The 21,344-nt window shown below is 35.4% G+C and overlaps 2 protein-coding genes across 2 annotated transcripts; one reads left to right on the top strand and one right to left on the bottom strand.

The window, feature by feature from the left end:
• Nucleotides 1–304: 304 nt before the first annotated feature.
• Nucleotides 305–14,319, bottom strand: LOC143465323 (uncharacterized). The gene has a single exon (XM_076963552.1). It carries the CDS (start codon nucleotides 6,559–6,561, stop codon nucleotides 4,999–5,001), a length of 1,563 nt encoding a protein of 520 aa, XP_076819667.1. The 5' UTR covers nucleotides 6,562–14,319; the 3' UTR covers nucleotides 305–4,998.
• A 1,274-nt stretch (nucleotides 14,320–15,593) lies between these two features.
• On the top strand, nucleotides 15,594–21,063 carry LOC143466159 (transmembrane protein 106B-like). The gene is made up of 8 exons (XM_076964785.1): nucleotides 15,594–18,427; nucleotides 18,613–18,699; nucleotides 18,800–18,863; nucleotides 19,106–19,265; nucleotides 19,329–19,406; nucleotides 19,599–19,720; nucleotides 19,835–19,888; nucleotides 20,300–21,063. The coding sequence occupies exons 1-8, from the start codon at nucleotides 18,319–18,321 to the stop codon at nucleotides 20,400–20,402; spliced, it is 777 nt and encodes a 258-aa protein (XP_076820900.1). The 5' UTR covers nucleotides 15,594–18,318; the 3' UTR covers nucleotides 20,403–21,063.
• Nucleotides 21,064–21,344: the final 281 nt, after the last annotated feature.

Below are 21,344 nucleotides of genomic sequence, written 5' to 3'. Positions count from 1 at the left end.
CATCAGACCGAGATGTTCTCATGTAAGTCTTAACTGATCCTAAACACGATTAACAAACTTTTTAATCTACTCATGGATCTTAGAGTAGCCTTTGCTCTCCGCGCTACTGACAATGCTGGTAACGTAGCCGAAGTTTCAAACATAGCAATGATCAACCTTTTTCTTTTCCGATGCTATAATTTAATATATGATCAAAGTCCTTGTTGGCTTGTAAAGATGACAATAAAGTTGTCTATGTTAACACTGAACTTCTTCAAATTGAATTCAATAATAGTTACAGAGCAATAACAACTGTAGGCCTATATGACTATATACTGATTTTATTGAAGTTTATTTGAACAATTACATTTATACAAAGCATTGGAAAAGCAACAGCCTAAAGACGTCCAGTTTGCAGCGATGATCTTAGTAGAAAAATGCTTTGAACAGCTGTGCATAAATCACGCAGAATAGGCAGGCACGACTTAAAACAGAAAACAAAAAGTCATCGGCACGCAATTCAATGCATCACTGACGCTATGCTTTGCAAATTTTTATAACAACCACCTAAACTTTACAGCAAGTTTTGAGCTTAAAATTTAAGGACAACTATGGCGAAGGTCGTGCTGGTGTTGTCGCGTTCTGAGTTGTTGCGTTGTTCACTCCTGACTCCTTGTCTCAGAAGGTTGCTGTTTTTGTTCTCCTGTCTCCTTCGCTCATATATCAAAATAAAATTAACACGAGGTTCTGCGTTTAACCTTTACTAAAACTCATGTCCTGCGCTCAGGCAAAACAGGCAGTGCAAAACGGAATGGGTCGGTAAAACGAACTAGTAGTGCTTAAATCAACATGTGCTGGGAGCATTGTGAGGGTGACAGCCAGCGACAAAACAAACAAAACACCCAACGGCCGCTACACAACTACTCCAAAGTATCAAAAATCTAAACCAGTGGTTCCCAACCGCGGCTCTTAGAGCCGCAAGCGGCTCCAAGGTAGCTTTCTTGCGGCTCTCATTGACCCACAAAAAAATCTATTTATATTAATTAGGGCAATTATTTTTTGACTTTTCAAAAATGTCAAAAATTGTTCAACATTTATAGCGTTAGGTCAAAATTGTTTACATATTTTTCATTTTAAATCTTACAGTTACACATTGTAGCCTACTTTATTTTGTTGTGAATGGCCCATCGTCTACTTATGGTGATTCATAAACCGCTTCCTGAATCCTAAACCACAATTGCGCCTCGCTTTGACAAAGTTGTTAAAGCTCAAAGCCAATGCCAAGTTGGACATTAAATTGATCTGTGTTATTTTTCTTGTTAGTGTTGCTATTCGTTGGTACATGATTTCATGCTTTAAAATTTTCGTTATATTTACTTGAGTGTTTTCATGCGGCTCCATACGTAGGCTACTCAAAAGTTTGCAATTCGGCCCCGACACCAAAAAAGATTGGGAACCACTGATCTAAACCCACACAAAATTTGCAACTTAGCCTCGACCTGCAACCAGCTATCGCCAAAAAATAACAAACAATATAACAAAAATAATAACAATAACCTTGTAATGAAATGGTGGTTTATCGTTCCTTGGCCTGTAAGGACGACCACTTCAATTACAAAGTCTGTCTGTTGATTTGTTGTCTTCGATGATAAATGAGTCTCAGGTCGTTGTTTCGCTTCTCTTAATCTTAGAATCAATTGTATACCATGACAACTGTATAAACTGGTTATATTGTTTCTTGTTTAAGCGATTACATTAAATAAGACATTGGGACAGCTACATAACAAAGTCGACCGCTTTCTAGGGTTAACTTCGTAGACTGTGACGCAATGAATAGCTATACATGAAAAAATAACTCACGTCACGAATTATAACGAGACACAGGAAATCATGCATAGGCGACACGTAACGCAATGCTTTGCTTTGCCGATTTCCGTAAACAAGTCTATTCTATGCGGCATTCGATTTGCAAGCAATTTTATAAAATCATCACAACCTGGATGACACATTGACACTTCATCTTTACACTGTATGAAAATTTTACAGCAGATGAAAAAAATGGAACAGCTGAAAGGGATTTATAAAAATACTTTATCGGGATGAATGACACAAGAAAAATTTTCAACTAAGCAACTTCACTTAAATAGTTTAGTACAGAATTGATACAAGTTTGGTCGTGCAGTGCTACAAATTTCCATAAGCCCCCAAAAATGTGATTTCTATCTTTCCACAACGAGAACAATTGTTTGGTTTTATCCAATGTGGAATCTTACGATGATGAAACAAAAGGCAGTTTAATGAAAATATTTAGGAACACACGGTGCACACTCATCAATAACACGACCGCCTGTCCGTGTCAGTCTTCAAGTGAGTTTGATTATTGTGTAAACGATTCATTACAAACAGTCAGAAGCCAACAATTGACGCTCAACCTTTCTGGTAGTATGCTTAAATCTCGATTCTCTGACAATTCCTTAACCAATAAGTTATATTCCTCACATGACATCACATCTTTACAATTAAGTTGTCAGAGTCAAACACAGTGTCCTCGGATGTGGCACTTGTTTAATCTCTGACCGAGGTACAATATTCTCTAAAATGGTTGTAATTGTATTTTGATATCTCCTAATCGTCAAAAATACCCAGCTTTCCAATCCTGAAACATCGGTTTCTTTCATTTCTAGCTTAAGGCCAAAGAATAAATCATATCTTCTTTGAATGAACTTCCTGAATACAAGTGTCAATGTCAAATTCTGTCTCTGATGTCAATGTTTCTTCAAGTGGCGTTTTTTTTTCGTTTTCTCTGTTTCCTCATTCAATCTTCGCACCTAATCCTGTGTGCTTTAAATCTTGTGAAATCAGATCACTGATTGGTTTTCATACAACATCAACCAGTCTGCAACCTGGTTGATACTCCATAGTTAAATATGGTGCGATTTATACTTATAACCTATTTGCTAAGAAATTGAATGAAAATAGCTAAAAACTTGCATTTGATGTGAATATAGAAATAAAAAGAAACTGAAAAATGAATACATCAATTCAAATACATTGTAATCAGCGAAAATCAAAAAACAAAATCAACTGAATATCCTAAAACGGTTCATATTTCGGAACAGGACTTTTGCAAATGTTTGAAAATTAAACAAGATGTTTACGGTGAAAAACATAACATTCATTTGCATGATTAACAAATCACCAAACCAGTTTAATGTGGTAGAAGTTTCAATGCTAACATTACTGTAACTCTGAATGTAAACAAATACCAAAACATTGCCACATCTACATTCATAATAGATCTGATCAAAACTTAAACCAAACATTTCATTACTAATTGTGCTTTCCAAGTTAAAACTGCCGTATGAATTTGCAAACCGCTGTTTTGTAAAAATAATTTCAAACCAACTAGTGCGCGTAAACAAATACCAAAAACATGTCATGAACTCTCATATGATGCTGCAAATCGCTGTTTTAGGAAAATGATTTGCAGCAAATCTTGCATTGATTTGGAGGTAGGTACATGTGAGTTTTTAAATCAGTTTGCAGGTTTGCTTTTTGTTTGATAGATTTATCAGAAACTGAGCAACAGAAATGCTTTCGGTCATCTTTAACAATTGTCATGGAATGTTTAATCCAGCTTTTAAAGTTTTTACCATTCGATGTGCATTCATCAGGAAATTCCTTTGCTGACATATTATATTTTGGGAGTGAGTTTGTTTCATTCAAGTTTTAAGAATCAACAAGTTTGTCCAAATGTGTGAAATTTGCTTCATTCTCTGACTGAGTGAAAATATTATTGAACATGAGAGTAATCTTGTGATCAGACTCAAATCGATATAGCTCTCTATCTCCCATTGACTCTTCTTTGATAGCTCCAATATGAGGAGAAACAAATGCAATCTCCGAATGACCTTCCTTAATACAAATGTCAACGTCAGACTTTTTATCTTATGATTGCAATATTTCCTCATTTGGCATTGAACTGTTCGTGGTTTTGGATTTCTTTATTTCTGCAAGAAGTTTTAAACACATGTCTTCCATGTTTTCTTGCATTTTATCAAATTCCCACTTCACATCTTGTCGCATCACTGATTGTTTTCAAAATAATCTCGACATGCTTGCCACTTGGATAACACTCCATAGTAAACTATAAAAACGTGAGCTAAACAATATTTAATGTAGCGTTTGACGGATAACACACGAATGACATGATGATTATATATGACATTGTTTATATCTGTAACTTGTTTGCTGGAAAATGAAAATGAATACGCAAAACAGTATAGGTTATTACAAGTATTCAAGGACGGAGAAATCAACAAAACTCAAAGCAAATTGAGAACAACATGTGCTTGCATTGCTATGTCCAACCTGTGTTAATGCTAACATTACAATAACTCTATATGTAAACAAAACTCAAAAAGGTGTTTAAAAGGTTCGTTAAAGTTAAAATTCATCATTGCAGCCTCTACGTTTATAACCGACTAAATAAACAAGATAACTGAAAATTTTTACTGATATCAGATCACTGATTGCTTTTAATACAACGTCAACCAACAAACCTAGTTAACTTGCAATAGTAAGTCAAATGCTAAGAAAAGGAATGTGTACAGTAAGAAACTGTATATGATGTGAAAACAGAAATAAAAAGAAACTGGAAAAATAAGTACATCAATTCAAATACATTGCAATCGGCAACAATCAAAACAAAACAAATTGAACATGCTAATAGGGTTCATATTTCGTAATATGAATTTTGAAAATGTTTGAAAATGAAACAAGATCTTTATAGTGCAAAACATATTAATCATTGCCATAAATAACAAATCACCAACGTAGCTTTATTTGGTAGCAGTATTAATGCCAAAATTACTGTAGGTTTGAATGTAAACAAATACCAAAACATTGCCAAATCTACATATACAATAGATTTGATTAAAACCTAAACCAAACAGTTCATTAAGGGCGCTCTCCAATATGGACTCTCATATGACTTTTCAAAATGCTGTTTTTTGAAAATCATTTACAGCCAACATCGCATTGATAAGGGCGCTCTCCAGTGTGGACTATCATATGACGCTGTAATTGGCTGTTTTGCAAAAATGATTTGCAGCAAACATCGCATTGATAAGGGCGCTCTCCAGTGTGGACTTTCATATGACGCTGTAAAGTGTTGTTTTCCGAAAATGATTTCAAACAAACATCGCATTGATAAGGTCGCTCTCCAGTGTGGACTTTCAAATGATGCTGTAAACTGCTGTTTTCCGAATATGATTTCAAACAAACATCGCATTGATAAGGTCGCTCTCCAGTGTGGACTCTCATATGACAATGTAAATTGTTGTTTTCCAAAAATGATTTCAAACAAACATTGCATTGATAAGGGCGCACTCCAGTGTGGACTCTCATATGATGCTGAAAATGGCTGTTTTGCAAAAATGATTTGCAGCAAACATTGCACTGATAAGGGCGCTCTCCAGTGTGGACTCTCATATGACTTTTCAAATTGCTGTTTCGTGAAAACGATTTCAAACAAATGTTGCACTGATAAGGGCGCTCTCCAGTGTGGACTTTCATATGACGCTGTAAAATGTTTTTTTCCGAAAATGATTTCAAGCAAACATCACATTGATAAGGGCGCTCTCCAGTGTGGACTTTCATATGACGTTGTAAATTGCTGTTTTCCGAAAATGATTTCAAACAAACATCGCATTGATAAGGGCGCTCTCCAGTGTGGACTCTCATATGACGTTGTAAATTGCTGTTTTCCGAAAATGATTTCAAACAAACGTCGCATTGATAAGGGCGCTCTCCAGTGTGGACTTTCATATGACTTTTCAAACTGCTGTTTTCCGAAAATGATTTCAAACAAAGATCGCATTGATAAGGGCGCTCTCCAGTGTGGACTCTCATATGATGCTGAAAATTGCTGTTTTGCAAAAATGATTTGCAGCAAATATTGCACTGATAAAGGCGCTCTCCAGTGTGGACTCTCATATGAATTTTCAAATAGCTGTTATGTGAAAATGATTTCAAACAAACATCGCATTGATAAGGGCGCTCTCCATTGTGGACTTTCATATGTTGCTTCAAAGTGCTGCTTCGTGAAAATGATTTGCAACAAACTCGACATTCATACAATCGTTTACTCTTGTGAGTCTTTTTCATTTTTGTTTTTTGTGTAAAAGATTTATCACAAACAGCGCAACAGAAATGTTTTATTTTGTCATTTTCAACAGTTCGTGAACATTTTACCTTTCTAGTATTGATCTCTCGATTTCTGATGTTTTTATCAGGAACCTTCGTAACCAATTTGTTGTATTCCTCTTGTGAGTTTTTTTCATTTAGGTTTTCAGAATCAACAATGTCATCATCGAATATTGCATTTCTTTCATTCTCTGACTGAGAGAAAACATTGTTTGACATAAGAGTAAATGTCGCATCTGTCTCAGTCGGGACTTCACATAGTGAAGTTGATTCACTTCTTGTCGCATAGCTTTTCATTCTTGCAAAATCATATAATCTTACCACTGATTCTTTTAAAATAATCTCCACATGCTTATCACTTGGATGACACTCCATAATAAAATACAAAGTTGCTAGCTAAAACAAAACATAAATTGATGTTTGATGTATCATTGAATGGATACCACGTGAATGACATTCCATGATTTTACATGACACTGTTTATATTAGTAACCTATTTTCGGGTAAAGAAAATGAACATGGAAATCTGTTAAATTGTTGGCAACTAAAGAACTTTTTAAAATTTACAGAAGCATTCAATTACGTTGCATTCAACAAAACTCAAAGCATATTGAGATAAACATGTTCTAGCATAGGGTTATCACAACTGAAAAATTCAAATCCCTGACGGTCTCAATGACCAACTTTTGCGACACCAAACAGGCTCAATAGAGCATTTTACAATATGTTCTAACATCATACCACTTTGAACGCCTATTTTGTCCGCAAGACAACATCATTGTAACAGAGGGAAAAGAGCACAGAATTGGCACATTTGTTTAGTCCAACAACTTTCTGTTTATTAATATTAATAAAGTATGCTTAACGAAAAGAAAACCAAGTTTGCTGCACTCACTACCTAAAACTACAAATACAAAGGTAGGTCTGGTTACTACAAAGCAAACAGCAAAATTGATCCCACAAAATAAACTAGCCTAGTCAAATGACTCGACCAACAAAAAAGCCAAATAGCATAATTACTGAGTAAGGAAAGTTATACTGTATACTTATACTTATGATGATCTATTTGCCAAGAAAATGAATGTGAATAGCAAAAAACTGCATTTGATGTGAATATAGAAACAAAAAGAAACTTGAAAAATTAATACATCAATTCAAATACATTGCAATCAGCAAATAAACTAAACAACATGTTTGCGGTGAAAAACATAACAATCACTGCCATCAATAACAAATCACCAAACCAGTTTTATGTGGTAGAAGTTTCAATGGTAACGTTACTGTACATCAAATCTGAATGTAAACAAATACCAAAACATTGCCACATCTACATTTATAAAGATTTGATTAACACTTAAACCAAACATTCCATTATTAATGATGCTTTCCACGTTGGACTGCACTATGAATTTGCAAATTGCTGTTTTGTAAAAATAATTTGAAACAAACAAATGCATGTAAACAAATACCAAAAACATGTCATGAACTCTCACATGATGCTGTAAATCGCTGTTTTTGGAAAATGATTTGCAGCAAATCTTGCATTGATTTGGAGGTAGGTACATGTGAGTTTTTAAATCATTTTGCAGGTTTGCTTTTTATTTGATAGATTTAACAGAAGCTGAGCAACAGAAATGCTTCCGGTCATCTTTAACAATTATCATGGAATGCTTAACCTTGCTTTCAAAGTTTTCACCATTTGGTGTGCATTCATCAGGAAATTCCTTTATTGACATGTTACATGTTGGGAGTGAGTTTGTTTCATTCAAGTTTTCAGAATCAACAAGTTTGTGCAAATGTGTGGAATTCTCTTGCTTCATTCTCTGACTGAGTGAAAATATTATTTAACACTGTTGTAATTTTGTCATCAAACTCAATTTGAGATACTTCTCCATCTCTCTTCGACTCTTCTTTGATAGCTCCAATGTGAGGAGAAACAAATGCAATCTCCGAATGAACTTCCTTAATACGAATGTCAACGTCAGAATTTTCATCTTATGATTGCAATATTTCCTCATTTGGCATTGAACTGTTCGTGGGTTTGGATTTTTTTATATCTGCAAGAAGTTTTGAACACATATCTTTCATGTTTTCTTGAATTTTGTCAAATTCCAACTTCTCATCTTGTCGCATTGATTTTAATTTAGATTGTAAAATCATATCACTGATTGTTTTCAAAATAATCTTGACATGCTTACCACTATGATGACACTCCATAGTAAAGTATAAAAATGTGAGCTAAAGAAACAATGATATTTAATGTAGCGTTTGATGGATATCACATTAATGACATGATGATTATATATGACATTGTTTATATCTGTAACTTATTTGCTGTGAAATGAAAATGAACACGCAAAAAGGTATAAATTATTACAAGTATTCAAGGACGGAGAAATCAACTAAACTCAAATCAAATTGAGAACAAAATGTGCTTGCATTGCTATGTGAAGCAAAGAAGCATTGCTTAAACTCAAAAACATGTTTAAAAGGTTCATTAAAGTTAAAATTCATCATTGCAACCTCTACGTTTATAACAAATCACGAAAACACATTAACTGAATATTTCACATAAAGTCAAAAACAAAGTTCTTGTGAAATCAGATCACTGATTGCTTTTACGACAACGCCAACCAGTCTACAACCTGGTTGACACTCCATACTTGAATACTTTGCGGTTTATACTTATGACCTGTTTGCAAAGAAAATGAATGTGAATAGCAGGAAACTGCACATGATGTGAACATAGAAACATGTAGAAACCAGAAAAAATATCACCACAATCCAAAAATATTGCAATCAGCGAAAATCAAGATAAAAAAAACAACATCCAAAAATGGTTCATTTATTGTAATTTAACTTTTGCAAATTTTGAAAAAGGAACAAATTTTAACGCTAACATTACTGTTACTCTGAATGCAAAGAAATAACAAAACAATGCCACATCTACATTTATAATTATAGATCTGATTAACACCTAAATCAGACATTTCATTAAGGGCGCTCTCCAGTGGAGACTTCCTCAAGACTTTGCAAATGGCCATTTTGTGAAAATGACTTTCAGCATACATCGCATTAATAAGGGCGCTATCAAATATGGACTTTCATGTGAGTTTTCAAATTGCTGTTTTTCGAAAATGATTTCAAACAAACATCGCATTGATAAGGGCGCTCTCCAGTGTGGACTCTCATACGATGTTGCAAATTGCTGTTTTCCAAAAATGATTTCAGACAAACGTCACATTGATAAGGGCGCTCTCCTGTGTGGACTGTCAAATGATGTTGCAAATGGCTGTTTTGTGAAAATGATTTCAAACAAACATCGCATTGATACGGGCGCTCTCCAGTGTGGACTCTCAAATGATGTTGCAAATGGCTGTTTTGTGAAAATAATTTGCAGCAAACATCGCATTGATAAGGGCGCTCTCCAGTGTGGACTGTCATGTGATGCTGCAAATGGCTGTTTTGTGAAAATGATTTCAAACAAACATCGCATTGATAAGGGCGCTCTCCAGTGTGGACTTTCATATGACGTTGTAAACTGCTGTTTTGTGAAAATGATTTGCAGCAAACATCGCATTGATAAGGGCGGACTCCAATGTGGACTCTCATATGATGTTGCAAATTGCTGTTTTGTGAAAATGATTTCAAACAAATATCGCATTGATAAGGGCGCTCTCCAGTGTGGACTCTCAAATGATGTTGCAAATGGCTGTTTTGTGAAAATGATTTGCAGCAAACATCGCATTGATAAGGGCGCTCTCCAGTGTGAACTGTCAAATGATGCTGCAAATGGCTGTTTTGTGAAAATGATTTGCAGCAAACATTGCATTGATAAGGGCGCTCTCCAGTGTGTGCTTTTATATGACGCTGTAAATTTCCATTCTCCGAAAATGATTTTAAACAAACATCGCATTGATAAGGGCGCTCTCCAGTGTGGACTTTCATATGACTTTTCAAAATGCTGTTTTTCGAAAATGTTTTGAAACAAACATCGCATTGATAAGGGCGCTCTCCAGCGTGGGCTTTGATATGACGCTGTAAATCGCTATTTTCCGAAAATGATTTCAAACAAACATCGCATTGATAAGGGCGCTCTCCAGTGTGGACTCTCAAATGACGTTGCAAATGGCTGTTTTGTGAAAATGATTTGTAACAAACTCGGCATTCATGCAATCGTTTACTCTTGTGAGTCTTTAAGTGAATTTTCATTTTGTTTTTTTGTGTAAAAGATTTATCACAAACGGCGCAACAGAAATCTTTTATTTTGTCATTTTCAACAGTTTGTGAACATTTAACCTCTCCAGTAATGCTCTCACGAGTTGGGATGTTTTTATCAGGAAACTTCGTAGCCAATTTGTTGGATTTCTCCTGTAAATTTCTTTTATTTAGGTTTTCAGAAACAACAACCTTGCCATCGAATACTGGTTTTTCTTCAATCTCTGACTGAGAGAAAACATTTTTTGACATGAGAGTAAATGTCGCATCTGTCTCAGTCGGGACTTCACATAGTGAAGTTGATTCACTTCTTGTCGCATAGCTTTTCATTCTTGCAAAATCATATAATCTTACCACTGATTCTTTTAAAATAATCTCCACATGCTTATCACTTGGATGACACTCCATAATAAAATACAAAGTTGCTAGCTAAAACAAAACATAAATTGTTGTTTGATGTATCATTGAATGGATACCACGTGAATGACATTTCATGATTTTACATGACAATGTTTATATTAGTAACCTATTTTCGGGTAAAGAAAATGATCATGGAAAACTGTTAAATTGTTGGCAACTAAAGAACCAGTTAAAATTTACAGAAGCATTCAATTACGTTGCAGTTAACAAAACTCAAAGCAAAATGAGATAAACATGTTCTAGCATAGGGTTACCATAACTGAAATAATTCAAATTACTGACGGTCTCAAAGAACAATTCTTGCGACACCAAACAGACGCAATATAGCATTTTACAATATATTCTAACATCATACCAATTTAAACGCCTATATTGTCTGCAAGACAACATCATTGTCACAGAGGGGAAAAGAGCACAGAATTGTCACATTGGTTTAGTCCAACAACTTTCTGTTTATTAATATTAATATTGTCTACTTAACGAAAATAAAGCCAAATTTTCTGCAATCACTACCTAAAAGTTTCAAATACAAAGGTAGGTATGGTTACTACAAAGCAAACAGCAAAAATTGATCTCACAAAATAAACTAGCCTTGTCAAATGACTCGACCAACAAAAAAAGCCAATTCACATAATACCCGAATAATGAAAATTACTAAGCTATGTTCCAAAATAAAGTTAACGAAAATAACACTAGGTTGGCGTTAAGACGATGTCTTGTAAGTTGTAACCAATAAGCCTAGCAGGAGCCATGCCTGCATGTGGGTCTTCTACTGGAAGGCGCTTGCCTGCATTTCGTCAGTTAACTTATATTTTCACTTAGCATTTTCAACAATAAAACAATAACATTGTTTGATCTTTAGCACTAAACAAATTCTTACTGTGAAAATATTGCCAGTCAGATTTCATAAAAACACAATGTTCAATAATCACGGACATTTGAGCATTTTTAACATTTCTCCCTGACGCATATTTGAACACAAAAATCCCGGACATGTCGGGAAAAATCCTGATGGATGACCTTATGCTAGCATTGATATCTAAAGCAAAGAGGTATTGCTTATGTGCAATCTGTGTTAATACGAACATTATGATAACTCTGTATGTTAAAAAATATCAAAAAAACATCTAGGGTGTTATGACTAGTAGGGGTGCACAATGCAGAATATCGAATCTTAGAGATTCAAATTTCAATTTATTCGAATCGTATTTGGAGTTTATTTTCGGATATCAGGTTTCAAAAATAAATCTGTTAAATGAACAGTGTGCGACGTTAAACAAATGTAAAGTTGATATTTTCCGTCTTGCGCGACGGCATTTTTCTTCATAGACTGTTTGTTCCAAGCGCCTATTTTCTTCCTTCATAGGGTTCACGCAGTTATCATAACTGCAGACACGCAGTGCGTTCCCATACGAGTAAATAATTTGTCCTGCCTAGATTTTAGTTTAACCATTCGTTACGCAAAACAACGAAGCGAACAAAAAAGCTGAAGTTTGCATGCGCTGCATGTGTGTGCGGGCGAATTATTCATTACGTGTGCTGGGCTGTACAGTCGCGTGCGCATTGATTAACTGTATGTAAGTGTAGAGGAATAAGGTAATCTATTATCACTGCATCATGTCGACTGGTCGTGGGCGAAAAAAAGTTCCAGCATGTGGGAACATTTTTGTAAGCCAGATGAAAAGAATAGCGTGGTTTGTCGCCATTGCAAGGCAATTTTATCCTATTGCAACAGTACTGGCAGTCTGTTGAAGCACTTGAAGAAAAAGCACCAAGAAGATGCAGATGATGAGGGAGCTGACATTGACACTATTGTAACTAATGAGGTTTCAGCCTACCTAAAAGAGAACTCCAATAATACAGACATGTTGGTGTATTGGAACTTAAAAAGAAATCCCTGTGTTGTACAACATTTGCCAGAAATACCTTTTGCTGCCAGCATCATCTGCAGCATCAGAAAGGTGCTTCTCCAGCGCAGGGCTAACTGCTACCGTCCTGAGATTTCGACTTACCGGAAGTAACTTAGAAGCACTGAATATCCTACATTGCAACAAGCAGCTTCTTGATTAATTCCATGATTCGATGTGTAAATGTGTTACCTCCGAAAAGTATGGCATTAAGACTGTTGGTAGTGCAGGTGGCCAGAAATACACGGCTCTGTGCTTGAATATGAATCGTATGATGCTAGATTTAGCATATGTTATACTGTTTGTCATGTGATACTAATACAATTCAAAATAATGTACAAATAATTTTGCTTTTTTTTCGTTATTATTTGGAAAAAATTACTGTGTAATTTCAGAATAGATTCGAAATTCTGGATTCGAAATTAAGTATTCTAGAATATCCCGGTATTCTGTATTGTGCATTCTTAATGATTACGACCCGCAAAAGTCAATAAAGTCAAAATATTTTAAGGACCTCGTATGACCAAGCATCAAAGAATAAAGTTGTTTTCAGCACCTAGGGGATTGTTACTAAGAAGTTAATAGGTCAAAATAAAGTCAAATTTTTCAATAAAGTCCAAATTTTCAATTAAGTCAAAATTTGTCAATTATGGATTTTGACAAAGTTTTTGTGTTTCTTGAGAGTAATTTTTCTAAAAATCCTTGTGGAAGCATTGTAAATCAGGAACTGCAACACAATTAAACCATATTAACCCATAAAAACAAGAAATCTGTAACAATGCCCACTTGGATCAGCAGTAACTTTTATCGCAAATTGTTTATTCATTGTTACGTTAATGTATTTAAATAATTCTTATAGAACACTTCTTTTTCATAAAATTGTTCTTTTCGAAGATCAACAGCTTGGATTTTAGGAATAGCTTACTGACATTCTGTAATAGGCTACAAAAATGCCTACGCAAGCTAAATCGTCTTCAGTAGAAGTTAGACGGATTTGTCGAGATTGTTTTGATTAATTGTTTAATTTGCTGTTTATTAGAATTTACCATGCAGACAAAATCGAGGCAAAGTGCCCTTTTCACAAGGACAAAATAGCACAAGCTATACCTAAATCTATCGCCATAAAACACGACGCACTTTTCGACAAAACATTACGTTTGGGTCTGAAATCGACAAAATATTATGTTTGGGTAACTGGAGGAAGAACTGTGGCCTCTACAAATAAGCAATTTTGTTAGGTCAAAATAAAGTTAAAATTTGATAAAAATAAAGTCAAAAATTTTTTTTTTAGGTCAAAATAAAAATGGCCCTATATATAGCTATGACTCAACTCAAAGAGATAGGCTTTTCAATGCAAAGTACTGATGTCCTGCGCGCAGGTAGAAAACGAATGGGATGGTAAAACGAACGCGCAGACGGGGCAGTGCTGAAGTCAACACGTGGGGTGACATTCCGAGGGCGCCAGCCAGTGACATACTAAACAAACACCCAACGGCCGCTACACAACCACCTATACTTTACATCAAGTTTTGGGCTGAAATCTTTAAGATAAATACTCCAAAATATCAAAAATTCAAACCCACACCAAATTTACAACTTACCCCAGACCTGCAACTAGCTGTTGTCAAACCAATAAGAAACTAGTTTGCATCGACATCACATGCGCATTGAGCCGCAAAATTTCTTAGTTTTTTTAATATGACGCATTCAGTTCAACATCTTTAAAATCGCCGTGTCGCCGGTAACAGCCGATGTAACAACCGTTGCCGATGTAACAACCGTTGCCGTTTATGGGGCGTTTTGGTTTGTCGCTGGTTGGCGCCCTCGGGATGCTCCTAGCACGTGTTAAAATGCCGCACTGCACGTTCGTTTACCAGTTACCACCGTCCAGGGCGTCCACCCATTCGTGTTACACTGCCTGCGCGCTGCGCGCAGGACATCAGTTCGAGTAAATCCTTCAATTAAGAAGGTCGTGGTCTTTTCATTCAATATATGAGCGAAGGTAGCAGACAACTGAAATAGCAGTTTTCTGAGACAAGGAGTCAACAACAGAACAACACACCAGCTTTAACCTTCGCCATAGTGCCCTTACTAGGGGAAATTTTTAATCCAACTGTCTAATCTAAGCAATCGTAATGAGATGACTTACGGGTTTTACTACATATTACATATAAAGGTCCACCCTAGCCTTACAACTATTACTTTAAAATGTGCAATTATTCTTATAAGCTCATACGAATGGTTAATCCGTGCTTTCCTTTTCCCCTTTCCTATGGGTTAATCCTTGACGAATGGGGTGATAACAACGTGTTCACAAGCGGGCCACAGAAACGAGAGGCGGTTTTTCGCTGGGATTTTATTTTAACCAAGTAAGATTTTAAGAGCACGTACTCCAGAATGCAAGTAATTTATTCATGTTTACATATTAATGAACGTCATGTGCTCTATTAGCGCCGTATGTTTTCTTCTTGAACTTTATTTAGTTTTTATTCCAGTTATAGATAAGCTAATAAATAACATGGATAAATTCATGGTATATGGAGGCACTATATGTTCCACTTAACTTAAATCTTTTTTGGTTTTGTGATCGTACTAACTTTATGTCGTTACAGCGACACAGTATGGTTAGGATAACATCTTTTAATGTTAAACTTGTGATGATATGATAAGATTACCTGCAAATAGAATGCCGCATTGAATACTGTTTTGTTTACGGAAATCTGCAAAGCATTACGTTACGTAATCGATTACTCTCTGCTTATCGTATTAAGTCGTGACAAAGATGTCGTGCATGCCTGCATTGCGTGTGTTGTTCATAGTTGTTCAATGCGTTACAGTCTACTAAGTCAACCCTAGAAAGTGGTCTACTTTATTATGTAGCTGTCCCAATGTTTTTATTTAAAATGTAATCGTTCAAAGAAGCTTCAATATAATCAGATTGTACAGTTGGCATTCCTGTGTTATTATTGCTGAAGTCTATCAAAGTTCACTGTTAAGATATACACAAGTAAACAGACTTTGTAGTGAAGTGGGCAAACCTTACAGGTTAAGGTACCATACACCACTTTTCATTACAAACTATTAAGGCTATGCATTTTTTACCCTGTTAATCTGTTATTGATTGATTTTTTAAAACCTAGGTAGCATATCACGCTAGCATGGCATAACTTATTGTGTTACGTTGTATTGGCGTATTTATTTGGGGCGCCGAAAACAAACCTTTCAACAGTTTTTTGAGGGCCAATGTTGGTCTGACGTGATGGGAACGCTGCGGTTCGTTTCGCTGCGGCTGGCAATAGGGGAAGTGATTATTATTTAATGACTTCGAACCCAGATCATGAAAATTTGAAAAGACGCCACTATTCTAAGGTCATTTTATACGAACCATGGCCTTTTCAATCTCGACCCAGGCTCCATTTTATACGAGCCCTTATGTCTGTAATCTCGAGCCAGGTTTCTGAATTTCAAGCCTGGCTTGCAAGTCATAAATGGATCAATTCCCCGTCTCGCGGCTGGAGCGCTATGGTTCCTTGGCTCATGCTAAAACTCGTCTTTAGCTGAAAGCTACCGTAACTGGACTGCTTGTTTGTGTGCCATACGTGTGGTATGCAGTAGGCTAGTGCAGTTTTTTTTCTATTGGCAATATAGGCTAGTGTCCAGAAAAAACGTTTACTGAGGGCTATAGGCTATGACGATTTTCGGCTTCTGTCGTATCTGCTATGTATAGCCCATTATTTGTCACTGCTAATGTTAAACTGACTGAAATTATCAAAGTTCACAGATTTAGTTAATATATACAATTTTTCTGTTTTTTTTTGCTTGTTTGCGTTGTCTTTTTGTAGGAGTATATAGGAGAAGTTGATGTCTTCATTGTTTTTCCTGCTGTTTATATTTACTTCTAAGCGTAGGAAATAAAAGCAAGGTTGTTGAGTTGTTGAGCTGATGTTGTGTATTGGGTCGTTTTTTTTTCATAGTTACTGGCAACACTTCAAACCATTGTCCTGAGATCATTATACAAAATGCTGAGTCAACACTGGCCAGCTAGTTTACTTTTAAAGCCTATAGTACATAAAACATATTTTCGTTTTTAAGCGATCGTTAAAATCCGTTTTGCTTTTAACAAACGCTTTTGTGGCCCTGATTTCCCATTTAAAATGCATTATTGTGAATCAAACTTATCCCGTACAGAATTTTGACAGTGAATATAGTTACATGTTCTCACTCAACTCTACTGAATTAGAACTTGAATCCAATCGAAAACTATATAAAAGTGCATTCGCATGTTCGTAGCAAATAAGTTTTATATAATCAGTAAAGCACTTTATATTTTCTTTCTTTGCCTTTAAGTTTTTGTTGCTGCATATGCTGCAATGCTATTTAGGCTTATGGTGAAGCATTTAACCAAGTCATTTTTTATCTGAAATACTGGTATTTTGTAAGTAACGGAGGTATTTTTGTTTTTTTAAAACTGCATAAATCACTTTGTTTTGTTTTTTTATGCAAAAGATTGCTTTTAAAGTCAAATTATTGGAAACTCGATCTCTAAAAATGATGTTACGACTGCAACCTGAGTTTTTGGTCATTACGACAACATGTATTCAGATATATATATACTTGTGTAGTTTTTCGTTAATGCTCGACCAATTGGTTAATTTCTAATTTAGATTTTGTTTCATATATTCCATCTTTTTCTGGGTATATATGGCTTTGATGGCATAAATATTTATCGACTGATATTAGTGCAGTATGGTTTTGCTGAAAGAGATATGATACTGTGGCAATGCGCTGAATGTAGCTGGTTTGTTCAGTTATGATCTAACACAACTTTTGTGAAAAATTTTTCATTGAAAGTTATTTAGTACAATTGTATATGTTCAAAACTGCTACTGTGTGACATGTTTTCTGTTTTGCTTTGAATTGTACTTTAGCATGTTCAATTTAATTTTTTTGTTTAACGCAGTTGTGGTAAAAGTTTTAATGATAGCACTTACTGGTGGAATACTGCCTGTGTTGTCAAGTGTTTACTGCTTTTGTAAAATTAAAGTTTGTTTACAAAATATGTTGCCTGGTTCGTATGGGTCCATTGTTTGCAGTGTTTTAATATAATTTATAGTCATTTTATGATCATTTTTAATACAAAAGTTTTGCCATCTTTTGTGACAACAATTGCATTCATCAAAAAGCATTGTACTTCTTCCATTTAAAGCTTGTGTGTTCATAGTTCATACCATCCTGGTGTGGCAGTAGTCACGTTTGTTTTGCTAAAGTCAGGTGATTGCTGTTTGATCTATTGATGCGTCCTGTTTGCACGTATTTAAAATCAAATTTTTTCCCGCATCATGTTTGAACATTGTGTGACAACTACCACTGTACACATTGCACAGAGTGCCTATAGATGTGAGCACTGGATGAGGAAATTGCACAGTGTTTAAATAAGAATTGAAGAAGAGATTTGCTGAGTTTGTAAATAAAATAACTTAATGGTTTAAAAAATCAATTGTTCCAACAAAATAACACCTCAATGTTGTTTCTTGATTAAATGCCACAGTGACAATGTTGTTGTGAAGTTGCAAGTAAGATTGGCAGAATGCAAGGAGAACCAATCGGTAATGGCTCATTGGTTACTGCCCATGAACCAGCAACAAATGGCATAAGAAGCAATTATGGTACGATTGGTGACCAACCTGAAACCCCTGGTAACTAAATTATTGTTTACCTTGTGTTATGTTTTATGATCATACACACTGTTTAAATGCTAGAAGGTTTACATAACTGTGCTATTACTGTCATGATTATGCATTATAGTAGCCTATTGTCTGCCTTCTGAAATGCTGGTTTAACTTCTTTTCGTTGCTAAAGTCAAGTGTGAATATTTTCCCAGGGCTTGATGACTTTGGATACGTGGAGTTTAGTGGGAAAGATGGACGAACCTGCCCCACATGTCATGGCACTGGAAGAATAGCAAAACGTACTGCACGTTGTTAAAATAAGATAAAAATGACATATATTTGCCAAGCAATTGAAGGGCGGTACAAATTTATGCACTTACAACAAGTGTTTGTCTTTAGATCATGAAGATGAGTTGGTTGCTCTTATACCTTATAACGACAATCGACTGAAACCTTCAAAAACGTAAGAATACTTTTGCAATTACATTTTGATATTTCTTGAAGTGTAAACTAATTTTAAAAATAGACTTACAGTTATTTTATTGTTCTCCACTGTGCATATTGCAGCAGAGAAGTATAGAGTTGCCGGTAAGCATGTAAATTGTTAGCAAGGAAGTATTGTTTCCTGTATTGTGCTATTTTTGTCCTAAAAATGGCACTTGGGCTACATCATACAGTATGCAGTTGTTGATGTTTGCATTGCAGAAAGTACTACGTTCTGCTTGCCGTTGTTGTATGCCTTGTTGCATGTGGGCTGACCCTGTTTTTTCTGCTTCCACGAGCTGTCAATATCGAGGAAGACAGAATACTCAACTACACTGTTTATCTTGATCAAAATCTATCCACGACTACAATCATAATCGAGGTAAGCAAAATCATGAACTTCATGCTTATTGCTCAAATGCTCATTATCACTTTTCATTTGCAGAATCGTTTCAATATTTCAAATGGAAATTTTTTTAATATTGAAGTTTCTGATATCACGGTTGAAGCATTTTTTGATCAGGTAATTTTATAGTTTCAATGTTTTGGCTAAATCGTTGTTTACGTATTGTTGGCAGGAAATAACTCATAAGTTGCTACTTTAGTAAGTGCTAAATAAAACGTATTAATGCTGTTTACTTAATTTTAGTTTTAAAAATACAATAACAAAAATACAGTTTAATTTGCAATAACAAAGCTTTCAAAATACATACAGGTTAGCGTTGGCACGGGAAAAATTTCAAAGCAATTGTCTATCCCCAGTCGACAGTCGCAGTATCCTGTTGACGTAACAATAAAAACAAGTTACAACCCAGATAATCAACTGGAGTTTGTAGTGTATGTGGAATTGTTTTTGTATAAGCAACACTGAGTACATCATGGTTGATATGTTGCTGTTCATTTTGAGCACAATGATTTTAAAGTCCACCTAACTATGTTGTTTGCTTGCAGAAATCTTTGCTCGAACCCGAAGCGCAAAGTCCACGATATATTCATTAAATTTCAGTGAGTAAAATGGTTTTCAACAACGTTACAATAGATCAGCTGAATGACCAAGCTTATCGTGCTGCAGCAGTCAATCAGCTGCACGTTTCTGACTGTATGTAAATTGCGTGGTGATGCATTGTATCACTTGGTTCGCTGGTGTAATGGTCTGACTTGCAAATATGCACATTTGGTCTGAAAGTCAATTGCACCACACTGTTACTTTAATGGCAGTGGCGGTAATGGCGCTTTTTGCTTGCAAAGACTTACCTCGGACTGAAGATCAACATACCATACTATTGTGGTAGATTGTGTTTCATTGTTTCCCATGGTCTTAAGCCGGTAGCAATGAGAATAAACTGAATTTGGATGTGTGTTAAATTTTTCTGATGTAGGGTCTCACAGTACTACTTGAAATTATTGTTTTTTCAGAGCAACACAGACAGTCTGGTATCTTCAACATATGGAGCAGAGTTCTATGACGTCATACAAGTATCTGGACTGCAGTTTAAATAACGTGGTCGTATCAGGCTAATATCGAACGAATTGGTTGATTTTTGCAAGTTTTTCCTATTTGTGGAAAACCTATTTTCAGTATGAAGGCGCACTTTGTGAGGCAAACATGTTTATTTGTGTTGCTTTTTGTCTGCAAAATGATACACAATTGTGCATTATTATATCATTGAGGTGTTTTTACATTACGTGCCATCTTTTTGTTGCGCGTCAGATAAGACTGTCGGTTGAGTCCAGGCATCAATCAGTTTTTGACTTCTATTTCAAGTGTAATTTGGTCGCTAGTAGGCGCTAAATATCTACTTCTATGTTCTTCAATTGTTAATATTGCGTCAGTGGTAAATGTAGTCTTGTTGTTTTGGACTTTGATAATTTCTGTTTTAGTGGATGATGCTGTTTCACAATGTAACTAAATATATGATGTTGGTGTATTCATAACATTGCAAACATACAGAGACTGAACTTTTACCTCAACGTAATGGTTTTCGGATGTTTTAATCTTTCGCATCCTGGTCATAGGCTGGTACATAGAAATCACTGTGTTTAATATATAATGTGGTAAAACTTAAGTGTTAAATTATATTGCTGTTCTGCTGCGAGTGCATCATCATTGAAAATACGAGAATCACCATTCACAAGTTGTTTTTTGATTTTTACCGAAATAAATTGTTACCCGCCTGAAAGTTTGTGGTTGATAAGGAATCGGAAATGCTTTTCATAATGGATTCTTTTAATTTTGAAATAATTGTCAGTTTTTGTCATAATTTCTTAACTACATCGGTCAAAAAGCAATTTAGCTTTTCTATTCTACGCCAAGCTTGTTTCGTCGCATACTTTTGGTAAAACTACAACACGTAAAAAGTATTTTGCCAAATTAATTTGATGAAAAAATGTCCGTCGACGTCGATATTTTTCAAGTTTATTAATCCGCCAGACGTCGCTGTGCAGCCAGAATTAAGCGCAT

This window comes from Clavelina lepadiformis, chromosome 7, assembly GCF_947623445.1.
Source record: "Clavelina lepadiformis chromosome 7, kaClaLepa1.1, whole genome shotgun sequence".
In the NCBI taxonomy this organism is placed as follows: Eukaryota; Metazoa; Chordata; class Ascidiacea; order Aplousobranchia; family Clavelinidae; genus Clavelina; species Clavelina lepadiformis.
This window is presented reverse-complemented; position numbering and strand designations above follow the sequence as displayed.